This window comes from Amphiprion ocellaris, chromosome 10, assembly GCF_022539595.1.
Source record: "Amphiprion ocellaris isolate individual 3 ecotype Okinawa chromosome 10, ASM2253959v1, whole genome shotgun sequence".
Classification (NCBI taxonomy): domain Eukaryota; kingdom Metazoa; phylum Chordata; class Actinopteri; family Pomacentridae; genus Amphiprion; species Amphiprion ocellaris.
This window is the reverse complement of record NC_072775.1, coordinates 11,835,251-11,857,568: the sequence shown is the minus strand read 5'-3', so window position 1 is coordinate 11,857,568 and position 22,318 is coordinate 11,835,251. Positions and strand designations below refer to the sequence as shown.

The 22,318-nt window shown below is 39.9% G+C and overlaps 1 protein-coding gene across 4 annotated transcripts; it reads right to left on the bottom strand.

The window, feature by feature from the left end:
• Positions 1 to 1,415: 1,415 nt before the first annotated feature.
• Positions 1,416 to 22,318, bottom strand: wls (Wnt ligand secretion mediator). 4 transcript variants are annotated; one of them, XM_023282085.3, is made up of 13 exons: positions 22,047 to 22,318; positions 18,106 to 18,378; positions 14,483 to 14,607; positions 12,894 to 13,055; positions 12,613 to 12,749; positions 9,382 to 9,550; positions 8,281 to 8,397; positions 5,641 to 5,738; positions 5,363 to 5,426; positions 4,491 to 4,634; positions 4,244 to 4,327; positions 3,857 to 4,010; positions 1,416 to 2,371 (listed from the first exon to the last, which is right to left on the bottom strand). In XM_023282085.3, the coding sequence occupies exons 1-13, from the start codon at positions 22,150 to 22,152 to the stop codon at positions 2,262 to 2,264; spliced, it is 1,743 nt and encodes a 580-aa protein (XP_023137853.1). In that variant the 5' UTR covers positions 22,153 to 22,318; the 3' UTR covers positions 1,416 to 2,261. The 4 variants fall into 4 exon arrangements, with proteins under 4 accessions (XP_023137853.1, XP_023137845.1, XP_023137870.1 ...); XM_023282077.3 differs by having other exon boundaries at positions 3,842 to 4,010; positions 22,047 to 22,316; XM_023282102.3 differs by lacking the exon at positions 8,281 to 8,397 and having other exon boundaries at positions 22,047 to 22,317.

Below are 22,318 nucleotides of genomic sequence, written 5' to 3'. Positions count from 1 at the left end.
GGGAGGAGAGGCGGAACCGACCGAACGCAGGCGGAGATTCACGAGCGGCAAGCTAGCGACTGTTGCTATGGTACTTCTGGAGATTTTCACAATAAAACTTACTATTTTTTTTTTTTTTTTTTTTTTTTAAAAAGCTTGTTTTTTGAAGTTTGTTTTTTAAACTTGTCAAACAGATTACGTCGGTGGTTTTCGAAAGAGCACAGCAGTGGAGTAGCTACTGATACGGATTTGGAATCAAAATTAAACTTGATTAATGACAATGAAAATTGGATCTTGTCACTAAAACATTTTGTACGTTTGTGTTATTGCATTATTCACAGTACATTGTATTAGTGACTACTGTATGATAATGCATGACAAAGTAACTGGTTGAGAAAATTTTTATTTTCTAGAAAATCATCTTTAAACTCGTTTCGAAAACTGAATGCTCTTTGTTTTTTTTCTCTCAACTTTAACACTAATCTTTAGCTCAAAGGGTTTTTTTTTTTAATTTGTTTGTTTTTTGTCAGTTTTTACGCTTGGATTGTTAAAATTAAAAGTTGCAAATTACATATTAGTATTATTATTGGTATCATCAAAAATAATACTGGATGATTATATTGTGCTTGTGTAACGTGTGCATCACATGCAGCTAAAAGTGCTTTGACTTTAAAAGTAAAATACACAATACAGACATATATTTGGATTTTTATTTTTTGTTTTCAACATTTTGAATGCCAAAGCACTTTGGGCAGCATGTGGTGTATGATAGGCGCCCTACAAACATTCATAATAATTTTTTTTTTACCATTCATAATAATTCTAATAATACTCTGCAGAATTATTAATTGCAGTTTTCAAACAAATTCTTAGAAGAAACAATGCTCAGTGGGAGTAACGATACATGAAAATTGCATTTGTAGTAAGTACTCCTCTAGGCATAAATATGATCCCAATTCAGCGTAATATTAACTGTTCTAAGAATAATAAAATGTACAAAAACACAACTTCCTGTGGTGCACCAACTTTCTTTGGCTAACTTGACAGATATAAGAGGAAACAGCAGGTTTGCTGTTCTGTTACCAGCCTTGCAGAGGCGCACTCTCCCTACTTCAAAATATGCTTACATTCAGGGTTACATGTTGCACCTCATTCAGGTGATTTTATTTTTTTTAACAACTTGTTAACTTGTTAAAGCTGAGGTGATTCATCTGTAGTAAAGTAATAAAACTCAGTTCAGCCCAGTAAAAAGAGGGTCACAAGCGTCTATGCTTAGTAAGAAGTACAAACACACTATGTTGCAGTGACATTACACTTCCGTGATGACATTTTTCTTTATATTACTACTGAATAAACCCAAAAAATAAACTTTGGCATATAAAATATCACTCTAGGTCTTTTTTTCAGAGCAAAAAGCATGACAATACACATGCAGATTAAGTAAAAGTTTTTTATTTAAATTAGCTTAAAAAGCAAAACAAAAAAAGAACCATGTGTAATAGGCTACAGTCAACTTCAAAAATATTGATAAAGCTTGTTGCATATATTTTGTGAAGTTGAAAATAAGCACTTTATAAAAAATAGATATCTACATTGTAACATGATGAACGTAAAGTATGCATTTCCCCAAAGTGGCTATGTGGTCTGTACATTTTCCCCAGTGATATAAAAAAAGATGACTAAGAGCGACAGCAGTATTCCACATGATCTACTTTTTATGAAATATGTATGTATGACAGGTTCTAAGGCCTTGAATGAGTATATAACGTAATAAAGCAAAAAATATCAAACCGAATGGTTAAAACATCTTGCGGTTCATCTTCATCAGCTCAGGTTTTACCAATGACACAATGAAAGCACTATACTTCAGAGCAGGAGTGTGACTGCAACTGCTTGACCACCAAAAAATGATTTTCTTTACACTTGAATTTCTCAATAAAGCAGCTTTTCAGTACCTGACATGGTGTGAAAGGCGTTGTGCAACATTTACAAACACAACTGGGCTTACGTAAAGTATGAAATGTAAGAAGAAATTCCTCAGTGAAATGAAAAGGACTGATAGGAGTGTTGAGATTCTAACAAACACAATAGGGACTTTGGGAACAGGGTGGCATGTAAACAAGCTCAGGTGCTAGAAACAGGGCAGCAACTGTGGGACTGGTAGTTACATGCTAATTGAATGCCGTTTTAGGGCCAGGGGATATGCAGAGAGGAACCTGTTTGAGTAGATACACTGTATATCATTGGAGCAGTAGATGGGAGTCTCAGTAACAGTGTGGAATCTATTCCTGTGCCTCTTTGCCAGACATCTTGTAGATCTCAGTGGGACCGTCAACATGGGTGATAGTGGTGGTCAGCTGGATGTCTTCTCCACTGTTTGCTCCGGCATCACCTGCACACGTAAATAAGACACCACCCACTTATCAATTAACTTTTTCTGCTTTATTCTATAGAGGGTTGGAATCTGTCCCAGCTGAAATTGGACAAGAGGCAGGGAACACGACGGACATGACATCAAATTAAAACAAATCATCAAGAACAAAATGTACAATAATAATCAAGAGCGTACATTTTGTTGTGTTGCAGCCCATTTCTCCATTACAACAGTTCCCACATTGCGTTGCTTTAACTGAATTTCATCACCATAAACATTCTGAGCTGGCTCACAACAGAAGTGAAACTCAAGAGTTGAAATAGTAAATCACTACAGAGACTGGAACTTGGAGCGAGTTGTTCCTCCCATGAGACTGCTTGACTGCAGGCAAAACTTCACCAACTTCAAACCCTCTTTTTCTCTCCCCCATGTCACTGACGTCAGGAGATGGATGGATGGTTTTCATTACTTCCTCGCTCTCGTCCCCACCCCCTCTCTCTTCACTGTTCCCTTCCTTTCTGCCTGGAAGGAAGCCTGGTGTCCATTAGAATCACCCTCTCAGTCCAAAGAGACCCTTCTTTCCCCTGGGAACCTGGGTCCTTTTTCAATCACCCTCCTCCCTCCAAAAACAAACTGGATAAATAGGCAGCTGTATAGCAGAGGACAGACACTTGCTCTCCATCAGAATGAAGTGAGAGCTGCTGGGAATACTAATCAAATTTAACCAGTTTATTAACTGAATACAACAAGGAGATAATGCTGTTGGTGTTCAGCTGGAACTGAGCCTAGAAGTAAATCACACAAATTAACCGATAATTAGCAAAGGTATAGTTTGTGATTCTGGAGAGCTAGCGAGCATATTTAAATAGTTACCATGTGCTAGATTTACCATCCTCACTCCAATTGCCTCTTTTCCCCATAAGCACAAACATGCACAAACATGCTCGATTAGTGGCATGTGGATCAGTCCAAGCCATTTTTTTTTTTTTACCCATTTACATAGTCAGGACTGTGTTTTTCAGTTCACACCCAGATTGGACATCTAGCAGATCATGAGGAGATAGTCACTGAATCAGATATCCATATTGTCAGCTGAAGGAATAAGTCACGTCTGCAAACCTGTCCAACTGTATTTTAGTAATGTCACTGAGCAAAGCTGTGCAGGTACAAAAGCACAAACAGAATGCATGCCAGAAAATACATAAATATGTTTTCATGTTCGGCCCTGACTGGCTACCAAATCTGTTCTGAACGGCTGGTATTGCAGCTAATAGAACACAAATTAGAAAATTGTTTAGTCTAATGTCAATAATCACAGAGAATACTGTCATGATACTCACTATCTGAGTGGAGTTTTAGGTCTTGTTGAGCCATCTTATGCAAAGAAGGCCTGGCTACGTCAAGCTTGCTTCGTAGTAAACCTCTCTTGGCACATGTGCTCTAACTCTCTGATTTATTTTGAAGTTCGTAAAAGGAAAATGTAGTTACCAGTGATGCACTGACCACTTGACTGTTCATCTCCATAGCGTTTGTGCGACGGTGCATAGAGGAACATGATGGCAAAGACGTACAGATTCCACATGCCGTAGATTCCGGTGAAGAAGGCGCTGTTCACCTGAACTGTGTGCTCTCCCCAGTGCCAGTGACCCTCATTCACCTGACCACAGACAAAAGGCAAACATATGTTTTAGATTATTGTTTTTCTTTTGGGGGAAGATCTGTGTGGGAGGCAGTGTGTATGTTGTTGGACAGCAAATTTAGCAAAACAGCTGTTAAAGTCAGTGATTTTTTTTTTTTTAAAGCCACACATTATTGCATAACTTGTCATTATTCAGAGGGTCAACTCTCATCACATCAGCAGATATAAATCTCATAATGAGTGAGACTCACCTGACTAATGATGAAGAAGATGACAGTCATAGCAGCACAGGTCAAAGTGACCAGCATGAGGAATTTGAACCTGAAAATTAGACCCTAAAGGGAAATAAAAAGGATCACTGAGTAACAAACAGCTCATTAAGGCACACTGTTTCAGAGCAGGGCCTTTGTACTGCACACACTGTTGTTTTGTCTAAGCGATAATGAACAACTTGGATATGAAAACATATCAGTGACAGATTAATTCAGTCTCACAGACCTCATAGTGCAGGCGTCTGGCCTTTGACATGGCAGGCAGGGACGTCCTCTTACCACTGATGTTGCGGAAGACCTGAAAAACCATGAAGCAGAGAAAGAGGAAATAGAGACAGGCACAGATCCCTGCCACAATTATGAATGCCATCTGAGCAAACACCAGTCAAGGAATTAATGAGATATTAAGATATGAAGGTTTGATAAGCTTAAAGTTATAAGCTGAAGTCCATATTTATTAAACTATAAATAAAAACAGTAACAAAAAACTGCTGTTTAGTGCTTTGTACGATTGTGTGTCTCATTTACAAACCCTCAACAGAAGGTACTGCTAAAACAGATCAGAGAAACAGATCAGTGGTGGACCTTAAAGATCACTTTTCATGAATCTTTTGGTACACGGCAGGAGGCGAGCAAAAAGGTGACAAAAAACTATATAACAGGAACACTTGGCTGTTTGGTGTGCTGATGAATTTTACATCATTCGGATCAGTACGCAGGGCAAAAACAGATACACACATGGAAACACATCATCCCCAGGCAATGCTTTCACATATGGCATCACTGAATAATTTGTCACCATATTAGTCTGGAGATTCCAGTTTCCTACTCATGCCGAAGCCAAGAAAAACAGAACAGTTTGGCAGTTGGCACAGTGTTACTGAAGAAATGAATTTGTTCCAACAACTGCAACTGGAGCAGAAAAGCCACCATAAACATGTTTATTGGCTGCTAAAGTGAAAGACATGCTCTGGCCATTTACACTCCCACAGGGTCCATCTATCTGTGCCATTAGCATCATCATGTCTGTTTGATATTTGACCAGACGAACTGTTTTCCTCATGCTGTAGGTTAAATGTTGTTTTAAGAAAAGGATACAGCCAGCTCTGTTCCCACATCAGACGCCCAGATGCTGTAGAAGGGGTTTGTAAGCTGGACACCTCTAGTGACAGAAAAGAGAGGACGATGAAAAACAAAGTTGAATTTGACAGAAAATCACACCACTTGGCTGATAACACACACAGCAAGTAAAGGTAGTGTAAGGTATAAAGACTGAAATGAAATAATACAGGCTTCACAAGATCTATAGTTTAATTTATTACCGTTTCTAAAACAAATCTCTTGTTCTTAATGGTGAAGAAAAAAAAGCTTCTCACCTCTCGCACATGTCAAAGATGAAGAGACAGAAGGAGCCAAACACAATAGGTCCAACCTGCTTCCAGTAAACTGAGAAACGATTCCTCTCCGTCTGGTCCTGAGAAATGAGCACAAAACAGACTTAAAGATTGAACATATGGTTTTACACTTCTTAGATTACATACAGTCTGTTTCAGTCATGGTCATGCTATAAGTAAAACTGATATCTTTTTCCAAGTTGGAAAGTTCCAAGGCTGGTGGAAAAAAAACCCTGTAGGACCTACTTTAAGTGTATTCTCAATTTGTTAAGACCTCATTAGCTAAATCAAAAATGCAGAGCTTGTATCAATCAGTGGAATTTGCAAGAAACAATATGAATACAACTTCTGTCACAACTGTATGATCCACTGAAAACCTTAAAAAAAGGTGTGTCTGCCTCTTTACCCTCTGCTTCAGTGCTGGAAGAATGACAATAATCCTCAAGATGTATAGTGCCCATGAACAGTATTCAGCCCCTTGGACTTTTCACGCTTTGTTTAAAACTTTAAAATAAAGCAGATGTACAGTATACATTGGTATGATAAAAGTGACACAAAACATAAAATGACAGTTTAATCATTTGTTGGTTCCGTCAGCTGCTGTAAATGTAACTCAGAGTTTCATAGCGTATTAAACTGACATCACCTGTGTGTGGTTAAGGTGAAACAAATGATGTTAGGTTAACTACATAGGTATCTGCTGCTGGTTAGTCAATTTCCTGTCAAAGAAAATTTTTCAAATTAATGAAACACACAGATATGATTAGGATTACAGTCATTTGTTTAAAAGAAATTATGTCAAAATAAATAAAGAAAGAAAGAATACGGGAGAGGTGTTCCATATTAATTTCAAGCGGGCCATCAAAGTCATCATAGTGCCAGCAAGAAGGGCAAAGGTTGAGGCAGCCACTAAGATGGCCAGAGTTACAAGTCTACTAGAGTTCAAGATGGGAAAAAGATGTCTGCTGTTTCACACAAACTAAGTGTTGAAAAAAAAAAAACTGCCTCCACAACTACGTACTACAACTATGTGGAAGAAAGTTCAATAGCCAGATGAGATGAAAACACCGGAAGCCCACAAAGCAGGGTTGTGATCAAAGCATCCTGCTGCTGAGATATTCACTCTAGAAGGCTTGTGGAGCTTAACAAGAATGACTGAACCTAAATATAAAACCCATCATGATATAGCCTGCGACAGGAATCACTTTTAGGATGACAATATCAATGTCTCGCAGTAGTGACGGCAGTCAATGCTCAATACAATCCAGAAGTTGTGACAGGTGCAGCCCTGTTTACTGTTCACAGCAGCTTGACAGCTTATGAAGTCTAGCACTCAAACATGCAGGAAAACTGCACCGTCCAGATGTGCAAAGCTAATACACACAGATGCACCTGCCCTTTTCCTGCAATGGCATTTTTAAAAACATTCTGCAACATTAAGCCATCACAGTCATCATTAATGTTATTACATTCACTGATTAATGTTACAGCTGATCATCTTTTTGCGCTGTGACAATTCAAAACACCTGCTGTGAAAAAGGTATGTTAGATCAATGTACAATGAACTGTCTAGAAATCTTTCAGCTGATCAGTCACAAAAACCCTTATTGCAGTGATTCAAAGCTGCAAACCAAAAACATGATAAAGTTCAAAAGGGGCTGAATACCCAAGACACTGTACTGTGACAGTCTTCTGTGGTTTACTTACCAGCACCTCCAACAAATGACAACTCACCTACTCAAAGCCTTGATCTGCTTGTATTGAATGTAACAGATTTGTGACCATGTACAATGTTTTGATTATGGTGCACAAATTGGAGTTCTGCTCCAACATTTCAGGCAGGTAGTTTGCACAAAAATACACACACCTGAGGTATCCTGGAAAAAACTGTACAATATTTGTATCACATGTTTACAATGTACCATTTCCAATCCATCCAGAGACGGTAATTATATGCTACTCCCTTCTATTAATTCTCAAAACCAAATCAATTTTAAACTAGGAAACTATTTGGAAAATTGAAAACTAAAAAAAATTACATCTCCCCGGTATATGAGAGGACAAAGACAGAAATTAAATACTAATATTTAAATTGGCTGTGATCAAGCATTGATGAACGTCATGCAAAACTGACTAGAACACTACATCATGTAATGTCCATAGTCGCAAACATTACATTTCATTAATATATAAAAACTGAGTGATCGAAAGTCAGGTGCTGCAAACAAGAGTGTACAATGAGGCATACAGAGGAGATTCTCTAGAAATGTGTACTGAGCCTTGAGAACAAGCAATCAGGCTTAGGAATAGATGATGAAAGAACATATCAAGGTATTAATGCAACATCGTTGCATAAACCTAAATGTGCTACTTTGACTGAAGCTCAGAAGCAAATGAAACCCTCTTCGCATAAGCAATAGAGGAAAGCCAGCCAGCCAGCAAGAGAGAAGCCTAATGTTCAGAATACGCTGCAGAGAGCTGAAGTGTAAAGACACGATCACTCTGTCTGAGGCAGACATGGAGTTCATCCTAGAGATCTTCAAGTCAACTGTCCCTGTGCTCAGCAAGAAAAAAAGCCTCCATGACTGCCCCAAACCAAGCTAAATTACAGTTAAGAATGACCTGCAATTTTTTTGTAGGAAGGTCAAGTTGAGGGAAGATTTTGATGGCTGGTAGACAGAGCTCACACATCTTCAGTTCTCCTCTGCCCAGAACCTCTGCTTCAAAGAACTGTGTTTCCTGGACAAAAATGACAACGAGGTAAGATGGGCAAAACCTTTTTCCATAAAGAATCTAATGTTACGGTTTGATTTGTAGGTTTTAACTTTATTCATGACACAACTGACTTTTTAACTATTATTTAAACTAGAATATGGGCAAATCTGTTTGACAGGCAGTCGCATCAGTATAGTAAACTATTAGAGAACACTTAGTCACAAAAAGTGCAGAAGGAGGCCAAAAGCAAAGACAAGTGGCAAAAGCATATTTATGTTTTTGAAAACAAAACGTAACAAATATACAGCTGAAAGTGCCACCAGAGAGAATCTCTGCTTAAAGAATCCTGAACAGAAATCTATAGGAGAATTCTGTAACGCTGAAGATGGCAGTTGTATGACACGTGTTCTGCATCTCTACCTGAAAATTCAAATTCTCTGTTTAGAACTCTAGCCATAGTTGTGGTGTTTCCATAGATGCGCAGGACTTTAGACTGCAGTGAAAAATTAGCCCACGTTGCAGAAAAATGTGACAGGAGCAAAAAGCGTTAAAGGAACTGGAGACAACTGCAGATCAATGAGTATTAAGATGCAAAGTGTATGTAAAAATACACCCTTATCCTAATAAAATGCTGCAGTTCTTGTTTTCGCAGTGTTATGTTAGAAGACTTAAAGACAAAACATAAAAATCCAGACACTTTCAGTTGAGTGCATGGCCAACATGGTGACGCTCTGCGTTATTTTTCACGTTAGTCTGGATTGACGAAACGGGAACAGAAGCACAGCCACTTAAGCATTCCTCCAAGCAAGCACTCACTCTAAAATGCATCTGAAACACAGTTAATCTTATTTCAACGCCATAAAATCATCCCAGGATGGCTGTGACAAGACTTGAAATACCTTTACAGCTAAACGGCTGTGAGATCACAGTTGGCAAGCAAGCCAGCGGTTCAGTAGGAAAAACACAAAACATGCCAGAGATTAATTGAAATTTCGCCGAGTACAGTACCATGAGGTGCTCTCCACAGAAGATGATCCAGAAGGAGAGCAGCATGGAGTAGAAGATGCCCTGCCTGATGTCTCCAAAAAGCAGCATCCAGGTCCAGTTGAAGCCGACAGAGAACCACTCTACTGGGATGTTGATGAATGTCATAGAGATGCCCAGAGCCAAGATTACTCTGAGATGGGAAAAAATTGTCAGTTTAGATTTCAAGGGTGTAAACAGCAGGACTGGAATAATCTTGAATATTTATACTATATATATAATATTCCCAATGTTCCCAACAAAAGAAAAAAATAACCTTGCTCAAAACTGTGAACACTGAACTTACTTCTGTTGTGCTAAATTCCTGCTGTGGGACCTGTATTGCTAATTTAGTGACTCTAAACTGTTAGTTTACAATTTTATATAAGAGCAAATACCTACAGCAAAGCAATTGGTGCAAGGTAAAATTTTGAAACATTTGAGATGTATTTGATACACAGGGGTGTATTAATTTCTTATCTACTGTACTGATGGGTCATTCTACTTAAGGTGGTCAGTAATTTTTCTGTTTACTTTTCATAAATATGCTCATCCTATACTCATTAAACTATACAGTAGAACCGAGAGAACTCACACTTCTGGTATTGCCATCATGGAGGGTGAGGAAACGAGGGTTAAGTCATGCAAAACCTGTTAACACTGGGGTTATGAATATGATATATTTGATCCACAATTGTCTTTTTGAATCTTCAAAGAAAACGTCAGCTTTTTATTTTCACTATTTCAAAAATTAAACCATAACAGTCTTCCAATTTAGGTTGCACAAGATGTGACTTTCTAGTGGCTGATTTTATTACTTGCAGCCAAAAGCCACTGCAGCTGGTTTATATCCCTCCTCAGCTTCCCAACCAAAACACAGCCCAGATGAAGGGTCTCAAAGAGGTATTTGAGGCTTGAATACGGTGCCTAATGTTCTGTGACTGTAATTCCAATATAAGCTTAGTTTGGGACAATCCCAGACTGAGAAAGTCACTTGTCCCTATTGAGTCACACTGTCTCTGGCAAATCAGCATCTTCGTCTTGTATCTTTCCTGGTGAAATATCATGAAATATCTTTTCCAGTGTATTTCCACCAACAGTGCTGTCTCTAATCCATGGAGCACCACTGAAAGCTGCAAAAAATCCTCCCCAAAGCCTCCTCAGAAAGTCCCATTCCAGCTTCTTTCCCCTACTTTTTGTTAATGTTCAAGATGTTTCAACTTTCATAATACAAGAGAGCACTGTACAATGTAGAGATGAGCTTTAGAATACATCTTTACGGAGAGGCAATCGATGTGGTAGGGCAAGGTTAATCTTTGTTTACTGAAGCAGCCTTATTAGATCTAACGACATTATTGATTAGATTATTCGCTACAAGCACAGTATGTCCCCACACAAGTCTGACCTATCCAATTCTGAATAATTCACCTACCTTTCAAAGTAACCACATTATTACAGAAAACCTCTCTCAACTATGAAAGCCAGATATTTAGAAAAAAAATACTGTAATGGTCAGTGAACTAACAATAATTAGAAAAGAGAGCCTTCGTTGCGACTGCAGCAGGTCCCTACATGCCACTAGTGGATAAAAGGATGATTGTAAATAGATGGTAAAGAGGGCAAAACAGAGCTAAAATCTGTGTGTGTGTCAGAGAGAGAGATGTGAAAAAAGCAGAAGATAAAGGTGAACCTAAAACATGTGGGTACAAATATTTACTGCAAACACTGTGGGCAACACAAGTAATCTGATACTGGTTCTAAGCAAATCTACGCCAGACACCTCAAACTGCATTGTTCTGCAGAGCGAACAGAGTGAAACCACATTTGACTGGTATGCAGGGAATGTGTCCTGAGCAACATCAACACAGAGAGGAAAGCCGAGATCTGCAAATATCTGCATGAATGTTTGGTGCAAAATCTATGAAGTTAATGTGGTAGAGGTCCCACATAGACCCATTTCACTGAACACTGTAACATAACAGGCAAGGACCACGTGTAACTACGGTAGTAACATGAATGATGTTTGCGTTCCATTTGGGTGAGATGCATTCATGAGCAGTTATCAGTCTGACATTTCAACAGTTTTAATGTTTCTATTGTCACAAGATAAGGAAGGTGGGTGTCTAATAACTCAGATTCTTGTTTTTATGAATTATACCATCCTGAGCCATTTTCCACAATGAGAGTTCTCTACCACATCTATCCTCAAAGTGTAGAGGAAGCCTGAGGTTTACCATTCTGACACCTCTGCGAGCGAGCATGACAGGAGACTCTAGTAAAGCTTTTACAGCATGAAAAAATCATTCACTGTCCACAAATAGGGTACGAGTCACACTTCCTGAGAGCCTGGTGGTCATATGGGAATAAGAGCCTTGAGCTGGAAAAGACAGAGGGAAGGAGGGAGACGCTGTGTGTGTCTGTGTGCATGTGGTGTCTTGCTAGCTGGTGTGTTTCTGTCCTAAATGCGTGTGTGCAGCATGTGTCAGCTGAGTGCTAGCTTGCAGATTTTGTAACATGTTTCACGCTTCGCCAGGCGCTTCCTGTGGCGCAGAACGCTGCCTCTTACTGATCTGTCTTCCCAGCACAGCAGGGGGTTAGACAAACACTGGGCTCAGAGCCTAGCTTCAACTTTTCACAGCATGGAATTCAAACTGTCTGCTTCAAGCACAACTGCATGCATTTGGGTTCGAATTTCCATAGACGGGTTCAGGAATTAATATAAATGTCTCATGACTTGAGTCTTTTTTTCTAAACTAAAAGCAGAAATAACAAATACCTTTTCTCCTATTAAGCCTCTTGTCCTACTAAATCTGACAAGGAGCAGTTTCTTTTCTTTGAAATCAGAGACTGAGATTCTCATTTTATGTCTCAGATTTGTTTCCATATACCAAGATCTTTAACATGGCAGCTACAAACCTGAGTTTGACTTGCTGATGATCCTGAATAATATTCCTCTTCAGACGCTTGATGAACAATGCACTCTGATCTATACTGCACACAGTCAGCATGACCTACTTGTACATTTCATCTATAGTTAATATGTGCTTTCACCCCGTAGATGTACTAAAGCAGTGCCACTGACTTATATTTGCACTACTGCTGTCCTTCATTACAGCTGAGCCACCCTCAGTTCAACAATAGTCATCTGATAATGACTGGAATTATAACGGAAAAATTAAAACTGTTTAAGAAGCACCACTAATGATGAGGCCTTACTTTTCCAGGAGGACAGGAGGTCTGCTCATGAGAGTGATGCGTCTCCAGTACCAGATCATGATGATGAGGATGCTGGGTGTGAGGAATGTCTTCATGGCAAACCACACTTTGGTGAAGCCTCCATTCTGGTGGATGCCCTTTGGGGGCGAGGGATGGGAGGAAACAAACAATGAGTATAATTTTTTTATTTTGGCAAATACGTGGTAACACTAATGCCATATCACTCAACAGCCAAATGTTTCACTCTCAGCGTTACCCAACAGTGCCACCACACAACTTACAACAAGGCGAATGTCTTTGATTTCTCCAATCCCCACGTTGACTTTCTTGCGGTCATTCACAGGCAGACGGATGTTGAGAAGATAGTATTTATGGGCAACGCTCCCCACCTCCATAAACGGCAGCAGGTCACACTCATAGAAGCGGCCCTCATTCTCATAGGTCTAGACAAAACACCGGAGCACACAGTTACAGGTTAAAACACAATAAACTGATCATAATGTCTTCTTAAATTGCTGGTAATAATAATATTGGGACGGCTCACAAACTTGTTTAGTCTCAGCAAGGCTGGAGACACAGACTTTTTGTCGAGATTTGATATCGCAACAATGAGCGCTTTCAGGGCAAGAATTATGATGACAGAGGACTCTGATTACATAGATTCATTCAGATACTACATTAAACATTGTATTTATCACATAATTATGCTTATCTATTTTTATTGTGCAAGTTGACAAGATGTAACCCTCACAGGAAACTGACAAATAACATGTTAGACTGGTATAGCAATAAATCTGTAAAGCCATGCAAATTAGTAACTAATGTTATAAAAAAACCTCAAGTGAAGCAAACATTTTTAGGTGGTGAGAAAACTTCATTCAAAAGCTCACGGACATTTGCAAAAATACCAACAACTAAAAATTGGTTCATTCATTTGACCTCTACAGTGATGGGATCCAGGGGCTCCGTTATGTTGTGGGGGGCAATTTGCTGACAAGATTTGGGTCCACTTGTTCCTATGATGAAACACTTCTACCCTGATAGGAGTGGTCTCTTCTAGGATAACAATCTCTCCATTCATAGGGCATGAGGGCTCACTTCAATGGTTTTGTAAGAATCCTATGTTATGTCCTTTGTAGGCACCAGATCCCAACCAAGTTGAACACTTAAGAGAAAGTTTGGGCCAATGTGTTAGACAATGCTCTCAACCACCATCATCAAAACACCAATTTAGGGAATATCTTTTGAAAGAATGGTGTCTATCCCTCTAGTAGAGTTCAAGGGATGTGGAGAATCAATGTAAAGGCACACTGAAGACACTTTATGCTGGGTTTTCCTATAATTTTACACTTGTCTGCATGTTTTTAGGAGTCATTAATAACAAAAGAAAACCATTTTCCATTATCTCTAGACGATCACAAGCCAAATGTCATTAATCAGAGAAAGTGAGTCCATCAGGAAGTAGAGGCGTTGCAGCTAGGTCAGACATGTAGTATAATAACCACAGGAGTAGGTTTTGGACAGAAGAGATTACAGCTATTGAGCTGAATAAAATTGCTCTAGAATGGGGGAGGGTGGTGAGTATGAGAAAAACAAGTTGTCATAACACAAACACCTGCACTGTCATTTCAGTCATTTAACTTTCTTATACTAAGTGCTGTAGTGGATGGAGATTTGTCACAGGATATGGAAAACAACTCTAGCAATGAACTCCTAAGCTTCCGTTTTCCAGACAGAGCAGTAAAGAAAAGCTACATGAGACACTGCATTGAGTTACTGAAGCTGTGAAACAGAGGCAAGCCCAGACATGACATGACTCTGGCGCTCTGTGCCAAGTCAATAAAGCAAGCTAAGAGTTTCTTTTCCTTACCTTGGCAGTAGTAAAGCTGCAGCTGAGCCTCCTCTGTTCAAAAGAATGAGCCATTTCCGTCCACTCACTGATTGTGTCATCTCTGTATGCCAGGCCCACGTCAACGGTGACCATGGCTCCATCCTCTGTATAGAAGAACCATCACAGCAACAATTCACTTTTGCATTGTGTAATACTTTGTAGACATTTAGTTGCGAGTGTTGAAATGTTCTTTATTGCGCAATTCAAACTTTATTTGCACCAAAATTAATACATCTTAAGAATAGATAGTACTTGAAACAAGGAGACAAGTGTTCTCCAAATGGTTAAATCACAAAAAGCACTGAATAATGAATTCATGCATGTCCGTATTTTCATGTGCTTTATACCACATCACTGCACAACCCTGCAGCCTGTTAACATCCTATGATGAGAAACAATTAAGTCCTGGTGACAGACAGCCCTGGCTTTTTCACTACAAGGCCAGCAAAGTCACAACACCGCTAGCACTGACATTCCCCACTACAATCTCTAAATGCATAGACAGGCTCAAGTTTCATTTTTTGATGTACTTTACAATGATACAATGTTTAGAAAGTAAGTGGAATGTGATGCTACACATCATGATCATTTAAATCACAGACTGTGCATTTGAATCTGATGTCTGTCATAACAATCATTCACTTCATTAAATAAGACAGCCTCTTTTGCTTGGCTGGCTATGGTTGATTTATTCTAAAGTAAAATGTATTCAAGGTCAGAGAAATAGGATTATTTCTCCATACGTAAACATATTAAATTATTCAGCCTGGTCTGTGAGGCAAATCTAGGTTTCTCCCTGCATGACATAAAGTTCAACAAGACCTTGAGCTGGTCTCCATAAGCCCAGCCCAGTGAACAAAAAGATCCAAAGCCAAGCTATTAAAGCTGCATCTTTAGATCACATTACAAAGCCAAGTGTTCTCTCCTCCAGCTCTCCAAAGTGCCTCTTGTGCCGTTATGAAACAAGCTGGAATGGAGAGAAAGAAACCCGGTGGCCTGTGCTGTAAGAAAGGGAAAAAATAGAGAGAGAGAGGAAAGGGAGAGGGAACCAGATGAGAACTGGCAGCCGACTGTCTCTGTAATGCCCTCTCCTCAGCCATTGGTCGAGCCAGACGCCCTAAAATGTCAGCTCACTTCATGCAAACATTCCACTTCAGTCCAGTGGCCATTGCCACGGAAACTAAGCCTCCTCAACAGCTGTGTTATTGCTGGACACTGGCCAAGGGGTGCTTGGTGCTGAGGTGGAGTGGGGCAGGTGGGTGGAGTGGTTAATAAGGGCGACGCTCTACTCTGGGACGAACATTGTTTCACAGATAAGGTAGCTAAGGAAGAGATGTCCTTGCGTTCATTTGTTCTACAGCTACAGAGCAGAATCTGTCCACCTTTGGCACCCAGCCTGGATTTAAGCAGAAAACATGCTGTTTTTTCTTCATTGAAGACATGATTCCATTGTTTCATTGTGATGTTGCTTATGAGCATTTCATTAAATCTGAATCTAGTATTTACAATAGATCCTTTTATGTAATCTGAAACACTTTGTATCTTTACCAAATCTGTTTAAGTTTAGTTATCAGCTATTTTAATGAGCAACGAGTTAACAAAATAAAGTTCAGCTATTTGGCACAATGAGCACCTAAATGTTTTGCATAATGCTCTTTTAAAAAGGGCAAAGGCTTAGACAGTTATTCAGCAACAGATCTGTTAGACTCATATGAACATCTGTGTATTTTACCAAAATAAAAATGAGAACTCAACCATAATACAGTTGTTTCTTTACTGTCAAGATATGGACATTAATCAAAACTAAGGTTTTTTTATGTACTGCTGGACTGAATTTAGCATTAAACAAACCAACGAGAACCCAGTTGTGTTTTTAAAAAAGAAGCAAATCAAAGCTAAATGTTGTTGAAATGCTTTAATGTAAAAGAAATAACGCTTTTCAAAATAAAATGCTATGTGTTACGAGTTGCCCAAGGTCTTTCACATTTTTTGGCTCTCTTTTCAGCCTTTCTTGTCTCAGGGCACACAGAATAGGTGACAATGCAGGAACACTGCATTTTAGTGGAAATGGAATGTAATTTAATAGGTTAAAAAAATTTTGAAAATCTCTAAGTTTTAAATTGAACATCACCATGCTTTAACACTACCCAATTTCTACTAAATGCAGCATCTAGAGCCGTTTGCTCCATCTGCATCCACTTGTTCGTGCAGCACCTCATATATCTAAGAAAGATCAAAATGAGTCCACCGCATCTGGAAAATAAAGATTTGTCTGTGGTTTAGGCTAAATCACTGACTCGCCTGTCAGACAGCCAAGCAGTAAACAACCAACAGCCTGCCTGACACATTTCTATTGAGGCCAAGCAAAGGATGATGATGACTAGACTGCCATTGTACCATGACTGTTTGGACAAGCCAGACCAGAAAGGTTGGGTCACATTAAATAACACCACAAACTTTTAGGCCCTTTGTTCTCTACATAATTACCAATACTCTAACCATCACTTTTCTGTTTATGAAAATTGGCCTAAGATGGATGTGTATCCAGATGAACAAGTCAGTGTAGAAACATCAGAAGTTTGCTGTAACACTCAAATTGAAATTACGCTACATAACAATACATTCTAATCCTTGAAATGAGAGACGTAATCGAGAGTCTAAACTTCTTGCCCAGGCTCCACCAGGGTTCCAATCACTTATTAGACTTTCTCATCATCCTCTCTAATCCTTTCTCTCAAGATCCCAAGCACCCTGCCAAGACACCAAACCCTGTCTTCTTGGCGACACCAGTGTTCTGCCTCCTCGTCCTCCTGCACCTCTAAAACACTGGGGATGCTGTAGATGGATCTATCCTCTGATACATTTCAAACAGCAGTGTTGTTTGGCACTGGGTGAATGTGGGACCAGATGATCTCTCCTCTCTGTTTACACCTGTCTGAACAGTGTCTGACAAGCTCGTCTGCTAAATCCCCAAGGCCTATGTGGCTATAGAGAACAAACAGCAGGACATCCATCATTGTTTGCTGCCTTTCAGTGTAACAGAAATCCAATCTACTGTGAAAGACACATTCCTGTGATTTCCTCAAGCGTTGACCTGAATAGACTGAAATAAGAATCCAAATTAACACTCAAGCACAACATCTTGCCAGGAAGGTAATATAAGATTTTCACAAGTATTACCAGCAATGTTGGAACAATTGCACTTGAATTTAAGATGTGAGTGATTAAAGGTGACAACAGATGTGAATAAGGGCTTGCTTGGTCACACATAGTCTCTGCAAATATTTTTCTTCAGATTGTGAAACTAAGATATACCAGAGAGACAAAATATAGACACAGCTCAACACATACAGAAAAAAGTGTTGCATATGCAAAACAAATCTTCACAAGCACAGAAGAACAGGCATCTTAACTTGAAAATATGAATAACAAAGTTATTGTTACTTGTGCTTTATCACACAAATGGCTTTTGGTTCTCATGAGGTATTCTTACCATCTAGTCACATTTTTTTGCCGTGTCCTGGGGGAGAAACACGAGACATTTTGTCCCATCCCCCCCCTTTTTTATTTTTATAAATACATAATAAAGTACTGACTCTCACCTATCTGGTTGTGCATCTTAAATGCGATGTCAAACTGCAGGATGACCAGCATAAACTGGAACCACGGGCTCATCTCCTTGTTAGGCAGAGGAATGTGGACAGCAAACACAATGTTGTTAGCCTCAATCTTCTTCGCCATGGCCTCATCAAAGGAGCGGATCTTTTCACACTGGTTAGGACCCCAAGGCATAAACCACTTTGAGTCTTGTCGGTGTTTCACTGTGTCCACACACTTAGTGGCCAAGTAGTGGACCGCTGTTGTGGGGCTGGGTGCTGGTAAGACAAATACAAACCGGGACAGATGTTAGACTGGATGTCATAGTGAGATACTGCAGCAAAATGTCTCAAGCTCCTGCCAAGCTGAATTTACCCTCACATTAATAAATCACACAAAAAGTTTGAACAGAAATCAATAAATAAAACATGAGCACTGTGCACGGACAATATTAATATCTTAGCAACCATTAGGAACAGGCAACAGGTTGGGTAACAGCCAAATCAGTCCAAACACTTTAGCAATTACTTTAACACTGTTTAGAGAATGCCTCATAGCAGGGCTTGCTCTCTCTCTGAAGTGATGGGGAGGGAAATTCCTGAAAGTCCTCGGGCACCAATTATACTGTTTACGTATTGAGATTCATGAGCTTGACAAGACTGGTGTTTTTAGTCTCTACTCACAGGAGTGTAGCAATGCCTGAGAAAAGACCCACCATTATCAAGAGAACACAAAAACTAGTCTCCTGTTGTGAAAGCTAGAGGTCTGATGTGAACGACATCTGAGAGACCTCCGAGTTTAGGTGTAGCCTCAAGACAAACGTTTTCATGTAGTAGAGATGGTGTCAGACAATCAGCATGTTAATTTAAGGGCACAGTGGACAACATGGGGGCTTTTTGCAAGTAAAACCACACCTAAATTGCAACCTAGCAAACTTTATAAAGCATTCATGTCACAATCCATGAGAGATTCATTAAACTTGCTATGCAGAAATTTGTCTCCTCGCAGTGAGAGGAATTGAACAAACACTCTTGACTTGCGCTTATGACATATGCCTCGCTGTGGATCATGTTCTTTATTTAGACTGCAATTCTTCATCTGAATGCAAAGTTTCTTTTTTATATGGATCATCAAAAACTTTTCTTGGATGCTTCCTCAGTTTTTCTGTCATGGATTGCACCAAAGTTAAAATTTCACGATAATGCAAAATACAGATTGAGAAAAGATTCAGAAACACCAGCCACTAGTCTTAACCATCACCACATGCTGCTCCCTGATTTGTCACGGTCCTAATACACTGAATGTTTTCCGAAAGAAAGCAAAGACATAAGCTTTGGTTACTTGTGGATAACTCAACACTGACATCCAATCACAGGTGGTGCTTACCTATTTGTCTATGCTAGCAGCTGTTGTGCAGTTAAGGAAATCTCTGGTCTTACTTTTTGCTATTGCAATTTGTCCTCTGTAGTATTTTCCACAACTAACACTCTGTTTCATGTTTACACCTGCACCTGCATGTCGAGTGACTGAGTTTTCAGGTGTGTTAATGCAAAAAGAGATTATTTCTGAAGTGCTAAAACACTTGTCTCAAAGGAAATCATATTTTTTAATGAATTTGTATGAGTGTGGACATAACCTGACTGAGAAAGCAAAGTAGGGCTGAAACATTAGCTGAGTAATCAATTAACTCATCAAAGGAAACATTTATCTATAAATAGTTTCAAAATATATAATTTTTCTCTTATTTTGATGCAAACAGTAAATGATGTAAGCTTCTCAGAAGTCAATCAATTGATGAAAATAATTATTATTTGCAGCTACTAAACAAAACAAATCAGTATGGATCATTTCAAAAAGTGCAGATCAGGCAAAGTGAAAAAATATGAAAACACACAGACGATTCCCACAATCTGACTCCTTACAAAACTGAGCAGACAGGCAGTGAACTGTACAATAGAACAAACAGGCACCTGGGAGTTAAATAAACCCTTCTAGGTCAAAATATTGTTTGGTGAAGGAATGAAAACTTTTGTCTAACATCATCACAACTCAAAGCTCTATCATACACCATTCTTATTGTGCTGAAAACACAGAAACCCACACTGTCGTGTAAAAGATCCCTTTCTGAGTCCCAAGGTTCTGTTATTTGGATCATGGTTTATGCGAGCAGGGCAACGACTCTAATCATTCCAGCACAACAGCTTTGAAAAGCCTTCAAAACAAGTCCTTGTTTTGCAGAACCAACTAAATGTCGGAGACTTCAAGACAAATATGCAGATGCTTCGATTTGTTTGGGAAAATCCTGAATGTGTCAAGCTGTTAGTGACGTTTCTAAGAAAACTCCATAAGCTGCAATCACTGTCGAGAGTACTAGCGGGAAGCACCGACTCACTGGGGTTAAACATGAAAGGCCTGAGTTTTCAGATGCAGCTTATGAAAAAGATTAGTGACATATCTAAGACGACTGGAAGCTGTAATCACTGTCACAGCTTCTACATGAGCAAGCACCAACTCGTGAGGAGACTGGGTTTTCCAGCATTTCCAAAAGGTCAATGAACACCGTATACGCATGAATCAGAGATTTTGTGCCTGTATGGAATGATCCTGTTACTTATCTGAACATCTTATCATTTCTGTTCACCCATAACAACAGAGCGCAAAAGGGCGGATGCCACAGTCACAGTCATAAAACTCAACCATCTTTAGGGGTATTAATAGCTGTGTAAAAATGAAATATAAAGCACACATATGCACACAGAGAGAGATCAACAAAGATGACACACTGCAGTGAATTATCTGGAACCCCTTGGAGTTCAATTATCAAGTGACCCTGTGAGTCCAGCGGCACACCGGCTCCAGTAGCCTCCACCACAGTGTGTCCAGAATAATGGCCATCCCCTCAGCCCGCTGACCCCATGCCGTGTTCCCGGGTTTGTCGGGAAACAAGGGGAGAAAAACCCCTTTCTACTCAATTACCCCCGCCGCCCCCGGCCACCGAGCAAACACAAAGGAATCTGGCTTCATTAAAACCATCTCAGCCAGGAACGAACCAAACAAGCTAATTTATCAGCCATGTAGAGAGCAAGAGGGGCTGCCGGGGACACAGAGGGACTGGCTGGTGGATGGTTTCCAGACTCACAGAGAGGCATCTTTCACACGGACTCCATCCGCTGTGTCTGTGTGGGTGGATTTGAAGAAACTTGACAGCAACTCCTATACAGACCTCAAGGCAAAAAATGCAACTTTGACAGCTGTGTGTGTTTTCGTACACCACTTTCTGTCTCAATGCAAACGAAAACTAAAGGGGGAAGGAACATGAATGCTGTGCCTGCGAGGGCGACAGGGATTCGCGGAGAAGGGGAGACACATGGGGTGGGAGGAAGTAGGAAGAAGAAGGGGGGAGGAAGGAGTGAAATGAAGGTAGAGATGCTGCCTGGGGCCCCACACAGCAGACAGACATTATATACATGGGAGGAGGTATTAGGGGGGAAAGGGGAAGAACATTCGAGTTTGGATCAAAGAAGTGAAAAATCACAAATGTTGGACGGATTTTACAGTATTTCTGTGAAGGAAATCAAAAATTATGGCTCTAAATAGGCTGTCCTGTGTTGCTTTTAGCTACACAAACCAACCGTTGAGGCACGCAGGCTGCAAACACCTTGACACAAAGCTGTGATTTAGCTGAGGTGCAGCACTGTTAAAACACGGTTCGTTCAAGCCCCAAACAAGTCAAAAATACAGCTAAAAGTTGGCCGCCATCGTCTTTTGTCCTTATGCAAACATTTACTGAGGTGTTTAGCGAAGAAGTCAACTTGAAACTGTTTTTTTTCAGCTTTTAAGGACGTTTAAACCTCTACAGGCGCGCGCGTGCACAGACGAAATGTTAGCTAACGGCAGATGTTTAAAAAAAGTGATGAAGAAGAAAAGAGAAGAAAAAATAACTTACCAATTAAACCGCCCACCATGAAGGCAAACGCCTGGAACAAAAGCAGAATAACTCCCACTATCACCAACTTTTTGGTGCTCATATTCTCAATAATAGCCCCCGCCATCGCGACGGAGTGGAAATGTCACGCAGGAGCGAGAAACAAAACGGTAATAACGTGAAGAAGAAGAGGGTAAAAAAAAAAAGAGGGAGACGAAAAATCGCTGCATCCACGGCAAGTCTGAAGCCGAGCTGGGCCCCCTCCACCGCGCTACTCCTGCCTTTCAACTTCG

Excerpts from the sequence above, each read along its gene's own strand:
- wls (XM_023282077.3), bottom strand. The coding sequence starts at position 22,152 with ATGGCGGGGGCTATTATTGAGAATATGAGCACCAAAAAGTTGGTGATA. Across the intron at positions 18,379-22,046 it reads CATGGTGGGCGGTTTAATTG|CACCCAGCCCCACAACAGCG; the intron begins GTAAGTTATTTT and ends TTGTCTTACCAG. Across the intron at positions 13,056-14,482 it reads GCAGCTTTACTACTGCCAAG|ACCTATGAGAATGAGGGCCG; the intron begins GTAAGGAAAAGA and ends TGTTTTGTCTAG.